The sequence below is a fragment of the Anabrus simplex genome, chromosome 12 (assembly GCF_040414725.1).
Source record: "Anabrus simplex isolate iqAnaSimp1 chromosome 12, ASM4041472v1, whole genome shotgun sequence".
Taxonomy (NCBI): Eukaryota; Metazoa; Arthropoda; class Insecta; order Orthoptera; family Tettigoniidae; genus Anabrus; species Anabrus simplex.
Window position 1 is genome coordinate 1,997,567 of NC_090276.1, and position 14,143 is coordinate 2,011,709.

Here is a 14,143-nt window from a genome sequence, read left to right on the forward strand (position 1 = left end):
TTGTGTTTCAGATTTAGTCACTTAAATCTGTTTGAAACTAGTCAGCTGAAAGGTGGTTACTGATCCTTGCACGGATTTGTCTCAAACTCAACATCATTTCCTGTGCTTGGCACTAAATATGGTCGAGCTCTGAAACATGTGACGCTACAAACACCAGTGATAGGAATGTGAAGTTTCTTGTGGTTTACTGTCAACTATACGGTGGTCGTGAGTCAGATCCATAAACACAAAACTGTCCTTGTCATTCCCTGCATGTGACCTTGCCAAATACCTTCGAGAAATAATTAAAGGATATATAGGTAACAAGTCTGGCTTGAAGAGCCTTGATCATTTGCTGAAAAAACTTAAAGCAGTAGTGTCTGTCTTTTTAGCTTAGAGGTTTGATTTATGGTAGACCCCCCCCTCTCCAACATTCATTTAGACCACCCAAGTCTTCCCAGACATTGCGAGGCGAACATGTCCTCGGACACTCCCGGCACTGAAAGCCAGACATTGGCACGTACCTGACAATTCTCTGTTTTCACTGACGCTGCACTTTGGCCGGTCAAAAGTAACAGAAATGAACAAACAACGTTTCACTTGGGTTCCTTTTCTTTTATCTTTATCTTTATCCTGTATGCCTTGTCTTAACAACTCACTCGCGTATCTCTGTACATGACCAAACAGACCCCGTACTGTACTTAGCTCACCATTCAAGCAGCAGTATGAAGTAACAACTTACCTCTCCTCAGGGAACGTAACACTCATCAAATACACTCTCGAGGAGGTTCGTAAACTGTGGCACAATATTTCAAAGTCAAGAATTTTGAAGGAAAGTTGAGAGTAAAGAAGTTGCACTTGGATACCAATAACGGTTAACTGCACCCAACATGCTGCCTGCTCCCTTAACACAGTAAAAGCTTACATTTATCAACTGTACTGACCAAGTTGGACCTGACGTGTGAACTGACTTGGTGGGCTGTAGAATCAGCAATTGTGACGTTACCACAGAACTATTTGGATATTTGTGTCAATGATGTTGTTACACCTTCGTTTTTCATGAGGTGTGTATTCGAACGCTATCTGTTGGCACGAACCGCACATTGTGTTGCCTGTTACTGGCATTTATTTTGATGATGAATTGTTTTAACTTTCGCTTGTTTTTTCAACAGATGTTACTGAATTAAGATTGTTACCCTATGACTATGTTATTGGTTATGAAATTTTGAACCTTGTCATTTAGTGCTTGTATCCTGAATCATGATTGAATTGATTCTTGTTCATCTATTAATTATTTTCTTCACCTCAATACTTAATTTTTTAATAGCTGAGATTTTATTTCTCCTGATCTTACTTGACTTATCAAGCAGTTATAATTTTGGGGTTCCGGAATTAAAAAGTTCTAATCGCTTTAACAGTAAACCATTTTCTTTCAAGAAATATGACCTAATTAACTATTTCTTTCTAAGAACTTAATGTATTTAACCCTTACCCCTCAAATTAAAGTTCTCTACTGCTCGTATTTTAAACGTACATTTTTATCTTATATGACCTGTATTCATCTTTCATTTTGGAGATAGCACGTGCTTTTAAATGATGTAGTTAGACTATACACGTTTGCAGCAAGCTATACTGGAGCAAATAAAAGCAATGTTATCATTATTATTATTATTATCGAATACCGATTGGTTTCGTTAATAATTTCAGTGTATAAAATAATCGCTAAAAAGCAATTAAAAACTATATTCAGTTTCTGGTTTCATACCTCGCGGTAGTTTGTAGGCTGAAACCACTGTAAACGGCTATTTCTTGAAATCTGGGTCTGTTGATTTATAATTGTGCCAGCCGTCAGTATCAGGTACATGTTGGGTTACGGTACACAAACCGGCCATTGTCGGTTCACTTTTAGGCATCGTGAAATGCTATTAGATATATTCATTAGGAGCAGAGGTGCGAAAATACTGTGGTTTCATGTGTTGCCTGACATATAGAACATATATATAACTAGAAGAGCACATGGTGACCATGTTTGTTTACTATCGGTCAAGCTTTCATGTGCGTGGGTGGACAGCTGACGGCTACACTGCCATCTAAATAGATTTTTGACTGACTGTCAAACAGTATCTGGATTCTACAAAGTTCCACGCGGAACCAAAAGATGGCAGTACAGTATATCATCGTGTATTTTGTCGGCTAAGAGACGGCAGACGAACGGTGGGCGATAAAATGTCATGTCGAATCTCCCCCGACATGCGTCTGGAACAGGAATATCGTAATGTCGGGCCTCACCCCACAGACGAGTGGTAAGGGTTAAGTTAAATAATTGAGGTAAAAATATGTCCTTGTTCTGAACTTCTCACCCTATTTTACCCTGTGAGTGGAGGAGGTAGAATAACACCCACGGTATCCCCTGCCTGTCATAAGAGGCAACTAAAAGGGGCCCCAGGGGCTCTGAACTTTGGAGCGTGGCTGGCGACCACAGGGCCCTTAGCTGAGTCCTGAGATTGCTTCCGTTTACTCCTCACTATCCGACCTCTCTTGGTCAACTCTTGTTCTTTTCCAACCCCGATGCTATTAGGTTTGCGAGGCCTAGGGAGTCTTACATTTTCACGCCCTTCGTGGCCCTTCGTCGTTTCATGAAACATTGGTAAGAGAGCTGAAGTGTAATTTTAAAAACTAGATCCTGGCCTTTTGATTTTACCCATAATTTGGGAGGGTTGTGCTGTTTCCAGATGTGATTATTTTTATGGCAGTATTTATTTTATTATTATGCTATCATTCGTTAACAAGTATGATTGTCTTCCAAAGCTAAGGTTAAATCACATGGCTGTATAATCAAATTCTGGAACCACAGGCTCTTCCACAATGTTGGCACATGGTGTCATATCATATCATATGATATGATATATGATATTTTTGCTATTTTGCTTTACGTCGCACCGACACAGATAGGTCTTATGGCGAGGATGGGACAGGAAAGGGCTAGGAATTGGAAGGAAGCGGCCGTGGCCTTAATTACGGTCCAGCCCCAGCATTTGCCTGGTGTGAAAATGGAGCCATCTTCAGGGCTGCCGACAGTGGGATTCGAACTCACTATCTCCCGGATGCGAGCTCACAGCTGCGTGGTCCTAACTGCACGGCCAGCTTGCCCGGTGATATATGATATGAAGGACACACTTTCAGAATACACTGAACGAAGGATGACTAGAAAACACACAGAAACATGACTTACAAATGACAGAAGAGTGGACTCCATTAAGTACAGATGAGGTCGGAAATATCTTTAAACATATCAAGAACAAAAAAGCTGCAGAACCAGACTGCTCACCTGTTGCTACCCATGTGAGACGGCCAATACCCGAACAACGGAGAATATCATAAAAGTTATATATAAAGGTAAGAGGTGACTCCAAGGACCCAAATAAATACAGAGACATTGCTTTGGAAAATGTCCCTTTCAAAGGTTTTACAAAAGTATAATGGAAGAAATAAAGGAGACGTTGACGAAAATCTGCTAGAAACTCAATACACAACTGCCAACTTTACAAAACCCAAAAATAGGAGATTTTGATACGGAAATCAGGAAATACAACTGGTCAAAACTGCTTATTCTACATATCTTGCACAATATTAAAACACTTATTGTCTCAAAATTGGACTGTTGCTATACGAGGCCACGAGGCTAAAAATTACACATCTCTATTCCCTCACAGGAAGTATGCGAGTGGTCTCATGTTCCACACGTGTGAATCAATCATGCATTACTTAGCAAATGCATTGATTGGCTAATATATTGCTTCATGCACCCGCGCGATTATGCCAAGCGCAATGCTTTTTTTATCAACTAATAAATTAAAACTCGCCAGAATTTTCTCCAAACGGCTCGTAGAATCTCTAGATAAGTCATTAGTCACTATGTTTGAAATTCTGTCACAATTACTATAAAAACTCAAAATCTAGCAACTAGTGTCTAGGTTCGACTGGACTGATATGAACGGACATGAACATAGCACGTGAGAACGACAATCAATATACACGTTGCGATACACAGGTTTCAAAAAACATTGCACATTCGCGCGCATTTCTCGTATTAATAAACGTCTATATTTAATTTGAAAGCAGCCAATGAGCGAAGGACTCCCGGCCACTGGTGTACAAAGCTTAAATGGCGGGATATGAAAACAAATGTTTGAAGTTCACCAAAAAATAAGCTAAATTCGGGAGAAATAGTAGAATAACTGGGAGGCGAGAAAAACTGTCAAAAATTGGGAGTCTCCTGCCTGAATCGGGAAAGTTGGCAGGATTCAGGCATGGACGATGAACTATATCTACAATAGAACTCCTGCTAGGAAACATATCTATGGGGAAGCTCTGGAAAGGAAAGAATTGTTTTATGCAGTATTTCTAGATTTTACAAAAGCGTTTGACCTGATAAATAGAACTGCAAGAAAACTTTGGTAAATATCGTAACATCAATATTAGAACGTAACAAAATAAGAATTTCGGACAATCTCTCACTTTCAGAACCAATATTTCAATACAAGGTGATCCTCCTAGTCCTCTACTTTTCATCCTCACAGCTCAAGAAATTTTAAGAATAGCCCAAAAGGAAGGTGCTTATGCTGACGATATAGTAATAGAGACAGTGTTCTCTGACAAAACTTTGTAGTGATTAAGTTTATACCCCTGCACATTGTGACATAACTAAGACTGAAATGATGGTTTTTAGGAATGGAGCAAAAGCTCCTGCATCGGCAGAAATCTTTAACAAGAAAAAAAAAAAAAATCACTATTATGCCACATTTTAAATATTTAGGGATCACGTTGCAAACAAGTGGTAAATGTTACCCAAAACATGTAGCAAACAGGCAATGAATGAAATAGGCTATATAAGATCCCTTAGTCTAGAAACTACAATGACATTATTCAGACCTAAAATTATGGTGGTACTGATAGCACTTGTCTATCTTCTGGCAACAGAAGATCTCTGAGGAGTTACCAACATCTCTACAAAGATGAAGAGAAGAAATTTGGCCAGAAGTTTATGGCACTGAAGCTATGATAGACCAAACTTGGATTATGGCCAATTTTGAAATGAGGATGGCGGTGCATGGATTCCATCACCTCATCTGTAAAACCACATCATTTCACGAACTGAACATGACATGTGAATGTCAACTGTGTGGAAAGTGTTCTGGAATTATGTGTTACAAGATCAAAATCAATAAGCAAGTATGGAAATCAAACGAACAAAAAAATGTAGTTAAGTAGTATAGTAATCTTCTCTCTTACACTGTATGGCTACATACAGACACTGGAATGGCTAAAAGTGTCAGACATGGAGATAAGCCTTCCAAAGTCAGAGTTGTTGGTTCAAACTGTCTGAAGTTTCCTGACCTCTAACAAATGTGCCAACTTGGTCTTCCTTCACTCATGTCAAACAATATTTGTAGGGGCCATGCCTATCAAACACTCACTCTCTTCCTGCGCTCTTCGCCGTCGCAGTGCGCCTCCGTCACCCTCGGCGTGTTGGTCCGCGGCTCCTCGTAGATCACCACTGTGCACGTCTTTGTCTCCTGCAACAGTTTATAACTATCATACCATACGTGAGAAAACTGGGGGTCGGGAAACGCACACAATATCTGTGAGCAGAAAACACTATACACAGGATGATTATGAAAAATTTACCTTGGAGAGAGGCACGTGAACAATCATCTTGCATTTTGTCTAAATAATTGAAAGAAGAATTAGAGAAAAGATGGACAGTTATAAGAGGAGCAATTTTGATTCAAAAGTGGGTCATCAGTGGAACCTCTTTTTATTCTGATATACAACGAGAAGAAGTAGAAATATGGGAAGACATGGTGATAACTTCTATTAATTTGGACAATATCCATACAAGAAACGCCTGGCACAGGCTAAGAGGCACAGATATGGGAAATAAGAAGCAATGTATGAAGCTCAGCCAAGACAGCAGAACGGTGTGGAACTGAAACTGTTCATAACGGTGACAAAACTTACGGAGATGTAATAATCAGTACGGAGAAGGGGTGAAGTGATGGAAAATGCAAGTGTCGTTTCCCAACGGGTACGGAGTGGGACCAGATGAATAAAGAAAGAGGGTGGGCTGCGATCTATAGCCGAGGGTGACTAGCAGCTAATATAGTGTGTAGCATACCTAAGAGACTAGACCATGGAGGATAATGCTCAGTTTTCAACAACTCAATGATAACACATTTGAAACCAAACAAGCAGAGGACTGTGAAGGCACAGGGGCTTGCAGAGAAGCCAGTGTAGATATTCACAAATCAATCTGAGAGCAGTGTGAGCACACATGACCTGGTTTTAAATCTTGATCATAACTCGCGAACTCAGTGGGTAAATTAATTTTCAGAACACTCAAATCTGGGACAATACACGACTTTGGTGTACAGTTACATGGTACGACTCATACTTTTCTTATGAAACACTGACCTCTGAACAATGCCTGGACATGAACACGCTGACACCTACCTTAAGGGGACTTGTATGTGAACATCATAGAAATTGTATTGAAGTTTAGAAGGTTATAATTATGATAATTTCACTACACGTTTAGAAGTATTTTAAACCCATAAAAGTAGAGCTTTTCCAAAAATTACTTCTTTTGTTATAACTTTCTTAACTTAATGAGATTTTGTAACTTGCAATAAATTTTATCACTTGATGGGTTGGTGCATGGGTCTCAGAAATTACTGAAGTTAGACAGCTGAACTCTTCAGCAGATAATGCACACCATTTTTATAGTTCTAGATGAAATACATCCCATATTTAGTTAGGACCAACCACTGACAATTTTCAATATTTTTTGTTTGTAAACATATAAAATTCACTCTGTAGAATTCTCACACACTAGAAAAGCAATAATGATCTACTTTGAAGACCAGATTATGGTGAATATCTTGCGTTTTGAGAAACATGTACCAACCCATGAAGTGTCAAAATTTATCCAATGTTATAAAAACTCATTAAAAAAATTATAACAAAACTAATTTTTGTGTATAGCGCAACTCATTGGCCACCTGTGTTGTTCTGTTCATCTGCAGTGATTGGTTTTCTTAGCGCTCTTTTGTTCTTGTTTAATTTTTTATGATGTCAACTTTAAGGGAACAATGTGCAATCCTTTTATCGGGAAGTTCTAAGAAGACTGTGCAACAGTGTTCTTCAAAAAGACCCGATTTGTGGCATACAGGAGACCAATTCGTTCACCACGACACACAGCCATCTCCGTTAGCCAGTTTTTGGTTAAAGATGGATGGTTCCGCTGCCCCACGCCCGAGCTGGCTCGATGCGACTTTTCCTTATTTCCAAGCATGAAAAGGGGCATGAAAGGACACTGATTTGATAACATTGAAGAGGTAAAAAAAACGAGGGAGGAGCTGTCAGCCATTTCTAAAGATGATTACAAAAAATGTTTCGAACAGTGGAAGCCCTAGGACAAATGTATTAGTTGTAATGGAGAGTATTTTAAAGGGGATAAGGTTGTTTTGTAAAAAAACTGAAAATATTTAGCTTTTAAAAAATAATTCCGTTTTTTTGGGGTACCCCCTTGTATAATGAACTAGTAGGTGAGCCTGTCTTTGACAGTGTGAAGTATCATTTGAAAAGAATATGTTTACATATCTTAGGGCACTTCCCATGTTACATACTAACAAGTGTATTTGTAGTGGAGAGCTTCTGTGAAGGCCTCCACTGAACAATTACTGCTATGTCAAAACGTATTCTTGGCATAAAACACGTTCTTCCTCAAGCTGAGCCCATCACAAATCGCCATTTACATGTATATTTCTCATTTCTTCCCGTACCTTCATTACTGTTGCAACTCCTTCCAACATTTCAATAAACTTACATAACAATACTGATTCCTTGTATTTTCTTTTAGTACAGTAACTTACGTTGGCAACCATCACACATGTAATATTCTCTAAAATGTACCAAATTCCTGGTTGTGAAATTCTCTTTGTATTTTTCTTGTAAAGGAGAGGCTTGAATTTCAGCCGTTGAAGCTGTCTTGTGTTCTCACAATCGCTGTGAATGACAGACGGAACAGGGATTCAAGTTATTCTTTATGCGTATTTAAATCCTGTAATGAGGGTGATGCGACACTTACCTCTCCTTCCTTCAGCTGGCAAGGCTGAGTGTTGCTTACATCATTCCTCAGACAATCGCTGGCTCCAACTTCCAAGGTCAGCCGGGTGTTTCTACCGAAGACTACCTGCAACACACGAGGATTCATTTTCACACAAACAGACAGGACTTACGGCGATGACGGGATAGGGGAAGGCGTTAGAAGCGAACTGCAGTATTATGTACTTCTAAAGTGGTTTATCTTTCCGATACAGCGTTTTATTTGTATGTAAGTACACTAGCAATATTTAAGACACAAGTGGATATATTGGTATTTATGAATTAAACTTATAGGCCACAAGAAACGATATCGTAAACCGATACAGGTTAGAACAAAAGAGTCACTAAAAGACAGTCGCCATTCTCACGCAAGTCACGGTCAACTAGATTCACCGATCGCTGAAAATGCCTGACGTAGAGGTACAGAGTGATCTAGTGGAGCCTTGCAGAATACGTGGCGTACTTTTGAAGACGATGAGGACTCAGTGGAATGTGAAGCATGTTGGAAATGGCATCACAGGAAGTGTGCAGGCTTGACTCAAGGCGAATTTGACACACTTAAGAGGTCAAGAATTTCATTTTGGTCCGTATTGAATCAAAATTTACAATGTTGATTAAGGATAAAAGGTTTCCACCTGTTCAATACATTAACATAGTGACTTAATTAAAATATCACATATTTATTATTATCATTATGGTACCGGTTTCGGCACCTTCCTGTGCCATCATCAGCCAAGGAAAAGTTGCAAGGTTTTTAGGTAATTACATGAAATACTTGTACAGTATAAGAACATATACAGAGCATGCTATCCTATGTTGTGAAGTTTTACAATTATGTATATACATTAAAATCTATGTGATTAAAATACTAGGACCGATTAATCTTTGTGGGATGTTAGACACGTCATAAAGCACAACACTTTCTTGTACGTCAAAACATTTTTTTACAGCTAAAATATATGTGAATGGCCTTGAAGAGTACAAAGTGTTCCTTAAAAAAAAAATCTGTCTTTAGACACTTTCTAACATCCTGAACTAACTACTGATTTCTAGAACATTGTTCCTTTTTTTATGCGATTAGAATTGTTCATATTAATGTGAAACAGTTCCTCATAATATGTAATCCAGAAATTTCTATAATATACAGATTTTGTTCTCTTAGAATGTCACAGTCTTTGTGTCTATTCTAAAACATCTCATTCTTGATGTGTTCTAAGCATACGCTCTGCATTTTAGTGTTGTTCAAAAATTAATGTAAGGCTGAGGCCTTGAGAATTTCAATTATCAGGTGGATTTTAACAAGTTAATAGCGATCTCAAACCAACACGGACCTCTAACACAAAGTGGTCAAGCGTAGTCAACTGCAGTTCCTCGCAAACACTATTTGTCAAGATTCAACTCCTCGCCAACCTCACAAAAGAGCAACATATTATAATAGCCTAGTTCACCGAGCATTCAACATACCCATGGCCAAGAAAGATCTCTCCATTGAAGTGAATACTATTCGCAATATAGCAAAATTCAATGGCTTCGGTAGCCACTTTATAGGAAGTATTATCAATAAACATAAATTTCGTCCCTAAACAACACTTAAAAAAGAACTACCTAAATTCAAATCCTTTTCCTCTTTCACTTTTAATAACGAAATTCATAAGATCACTAATATTTTCAAGAAAAAAGGCAAAAAAAAAAAAAAATAGCTTTCAAAACCAATAATAACAGTACACACATTCTACATAACACATCACACATCAACATGGTCAGCAGATATGCAAAATCAGGTGTTTACAGGCTTAAATGTAACTCCTGCACTAACTGGAAGAAGTTTTAATGTAAGATATTTGGAACACTTCAACACAGTCAAATATAATAAATTTTCGGCTATCCGCCAACATATGGTCAATTACAATCCTAAATTCACGAATATTGAACTAGACATGGACATTCTTGAAATAGCTAACAAGGGCCCTCTGCTTAATATAACTGAGAATTTTTATATACATCTGGACCAGTATTTTAATGCTAACTATATATAACCTTAATGAAATAACGGAAAAGTCCAATATTTTATTTGATTTATTCATTACCTATTTCAGAAAAAACAATTTAGCGGATCAAAATACTTTCTTTAAGTTAATTAAAGGTCCTCTGTTGATACAATCACCATTTCCCCACCCGTCAGCCCCGCCTTAAGCCACTTCCCATTTCCCCGCCCCTCCCCTCGCACGCCACCCACTCCACTGGGTTGCTCCTCCCTTCACTAACTTTCTCCCCCTCCTATTCCATGTCATTCCCATTACTTTAGTTGCACTCTACCGGTCAGGTCGTTCACATTGCGTGCAAGGTGAGTACTCAGGTTTCCTTTCTTCGTTTTTCGCCATTCCCTTCCTTTAAGATATCTCGCGTTAATTCTAACTTTTTCATCATCACGTTCTATTGGTTCCAACTTGGATTGGGAATTTTCCTCACACCACAGCAAGAATGTCGTATGGTTTTCTATCTACATTTAATTTCTGTATCGGACAGACACCCTCTGGGCCATTCTCTACCTGAAGATGCACTTGAAATATAGAACTGGACTTTGCATTCAACCGGCATTTTATACTTTTAATGTGCAATTTTAGAGTATTCACTAAACAAGGGCATATTTTAATCATCATTGTAAAAAATCATGTCATACTATTCTTACAGTCTAATTGTAATTGATGTAAAACCTGAAAATTTTATTTGTCAATGATCAGTAAACATTATTTTATCTATCAACATTTCAACACTCCACCATTTTATATGTACATTATCGCATCACATACACAGTTCACTCTTTTAATTTTTATTTCCACAATGTAATATTGTTTTAGGACATTGGCAAATCCATAAGTGTATCTTACTTAGGCTGATGATGACCCACATAGGGTCGAAACTAGTCCCTTGATAACATATTGTAATGGATTTATAGACATTGCAATTATTGTACATTATTCAGTAGGTGGAATAAACTTTGTAAATTATATGTAATCTTAATTCAATATGGAACCAATAACGAAATTTATAACCTTGAATGTCTACAAACTGACGTGTTGCCTATGCAACGCCAGCTATATTGAACAAACTGGGAGAAACTTTCATATCCGTTACAAAGAACATGCTAATGCAGCTAAATAAAACATGGAAGATTACAATCACTCAATCTCCACCATACATAAATATCCTGCATATAACCAAAAAGGGACCTTTATTAAACATTTTTGAAAACATTTACATAAACTTTAATAAAAAATCAAATCCCATCCATAATCGTAACGAAGTCCAAGAAAAAAGTAACATCCTGGTTGACAGAATAATCGAGAAAGATTTTAAGCGAAGCTCAATTAAGTCTGTCAAAACACGCATACTTGCGCTCACCGCTGTTTCTCCGAACGGTCGCCAGTCAGTGTGGAGGTCAACACCGACCCAACATGATCTAATAGGACTGCAACTCCTAATACTATCTTTAACCTCCACCTCATTTTTCGTTCTCGTACTCGGGTTTTTATTTCCACTTTCAGATCTGTGATGCAATACAACGGATCTTTTAAAAACTTCACTCCGTTTACAGAAATGTGACGGATTAGAACAAAATCTAACGTCTTCACTAGTTTTAAGTATTTCCACCAGCCAAGTAATATTTGTAGTAAATGCGCTTGAACACACACTCACAACTTATTTTGTCCATGTACATTTTTAACAGTTTTCCATTGTACTTGTTTAATGTATTTTTAATACTGAAGCTATGTACATTTTAACGTAAACTGTATTGACTGTGTTTTATCTCTGACTTTTTTGTATCACTGTTTTTGTCATATGTCTTTCTTCTTTGTTATTTTGCTGATGATGCCCTCTAAGCCAGTTTAACGTCAAAAACTTCATAGTGAAAAAAGATTTACATTCAAAGACAAAGGTAAGGTTATCCACCTGTTCAATACTACTTACAATGTGTTACCATTAAATTTTCACATTTTTATTATTCCATTTAGTTCAGCCCAAGATTTAAGCAAGCAAGGACACTTAATAAAAATACATATATATGTACATAGATAACTAGCAATAATAGTCGTGTTACATCATAAAACATTTGACCACACAATATCTCTAAAAAACATATTAAAATTCTGGAATTCTGGATTTAAGATTTTTAAAAAAATTATGTACAATTCAGTGTGTTCCTATCACCCAATAATGTCAACTAATGATTTCTATGTATAGAAATAGCTGCCCAGTTATGTAATATCTTCTTTTTTGACTGTCTATACAGTTAAATGATGATTATTCTATCGCTCTTGAACACCATATAGAGTCCTTGTGATTGTTCCATCATGTAAGATTGAAGCCTATATACATAATTATCACATTTTAGAGTATTACTGTAGGGTATAAAATAGAGAGAAGACCATTATATATTCAATGTAAATAAAAAGTAGTTCCTCTTGGTAAAACTCAGATAGCAATTGTAAACTGGTCAGATGTTTAGAGCAGGTGGACAGCTTGTTCTTAGTGTAATTCTTGTCGGAATCTTACTGATATGTCTTAACTTAATAGGTCATATAATAATAGAAGCTAATATTTCAGTAATGTATTCAAATGTAGGTGGGTTGAGGCCGAAGGTTGACTTTTCATGAAACACAATGTTTTCCGATGGTCAAACGACCTAGCCAGGTCGAAACATGTCCAAGGTATTTTAAACAACTATGTAACTTTTAAACACACCATTTAATAAATGGCAGAAGTATATTGAACAGGTGGACCTAATATAATTGAATTCTTTTAGAATTTCTTCCTAGATATTTGAAGTCAGAAGTTTATTACTTGTAATCAGGAGAGTTCACAAAAATACTGTAGGCCTGTTTGACGTTTAATCAATGCAACACCACTTTGAAAATAGAGAAAGAAAGTGATGAAGTTCAACTGTGTCATCGGGCTGCTCATGCAAGTGGACAAAGCAGTCAATTTACTTGTTCCATAGGTCACTGGCATCATGGCATGCTAGCAGGACGTGGAGTATAGCTGCACTATGGGAAGAAATTGAGCTGATTTGTGATGGTGGTGGCAGCGATTATTGTTTCAAGACGAAGTACAACCGGGCAACCATCCTCTATTAACAGTAATCAGAGAGAAAAAAATCAAGGCGTCCGACACTTTGAAAAACAACGGTATCGGCCAATGATAGACAAGGACCACGAAGGACATGAAAGAGACACACTCCCTAGGCTTTGAATGGTCTGACACTGCTGGTGTTGGAAAAGAACAAGAGTTGACCAAGAGACGTCAGATAGGATACAAGAAAGTGATGATGCTGTCTCAAGTAAGAAGAAGCATGTGATTGTTTAAGCCACCATTGCTCGTGCAGTAGTCAAAACATACCTTAAATATCTACAAAAATCTAGTATTACAAATTTCATGTTGAAGTGTGTTTTTCAATAGAACAGAAAGTCAATGAGTACTGCATGAAACTTTGAATAATTAAGTTCATTTAAAGACACATTTATGCTGTAACAAAAACGTCAGAACCATATTCAACCATGACATAAGACCAAGAAATAAGCCCCTGTTACTTCGTAAAACTAATAAGAAAGCAAAAACTGCAGGAATTAGAAGGAAAACACAAAATTCTGACCTCACCTGCTCATTGGCGTCCACGATGTTCACGATCACGAGTGTGGTATTTGGGTCCAGAGTTTCTTCCAGGTGTGAGAGAGCCAGGTTGGACAAGGTGCGCACACGCTCACTGTCCACGTCCACAGGCTGATACGCACCCACAACCTGCGGTAGGAGGAGACAGATTAGCTCAAACGTACAGCAGTTTACTTATCCTCTACTACATGTCTGGTCAGCCTCTTCAGTGACACACCCACTAGCACTTCCCCATAACATGACCAGCTGCATTTCTGTACTCTTTCATCTAAAATATCCTCAAAATGCTATTTGCGACAAGGTGATGACGTAAACACAAATTATAATTGAT

At 37.7% G+C, this 14,143-nt stretch overlaps 1 protein-coding gene across 3 annotated transcripts in view; it reads right to left on the reverse strand.

The window, feature by feature from the left end:
- Positions 1-14,143, reverse strand: part of LOC136884388 (uncharacterized) — a 267,201-nt gene that overhangs the window by 79,093 nt on the left and 173,965 nt on the right. For all 3 annotated transcript variants that reach the window (XM_068229938.1, XM_068229937.1, XM_067156526.2), the window contains 3 exons: positions 13,801-13,941; positions 8,129-8,233; positions 5,457-5,555 (listed from right to left, as the gene is read on the reverse strand). In XM_068229938.1, the coding sequence (XP_068086039.1) occupies positions 5,457-5,555; positions 8,129-8,233; positions 13,801-13,941 (345 nt within the window). The remainder of the gene's footprint in view (positions 1-5,456; positions 5,556-8,128; positions 8,234-13,800; positions 13,942-14,143) is intronic.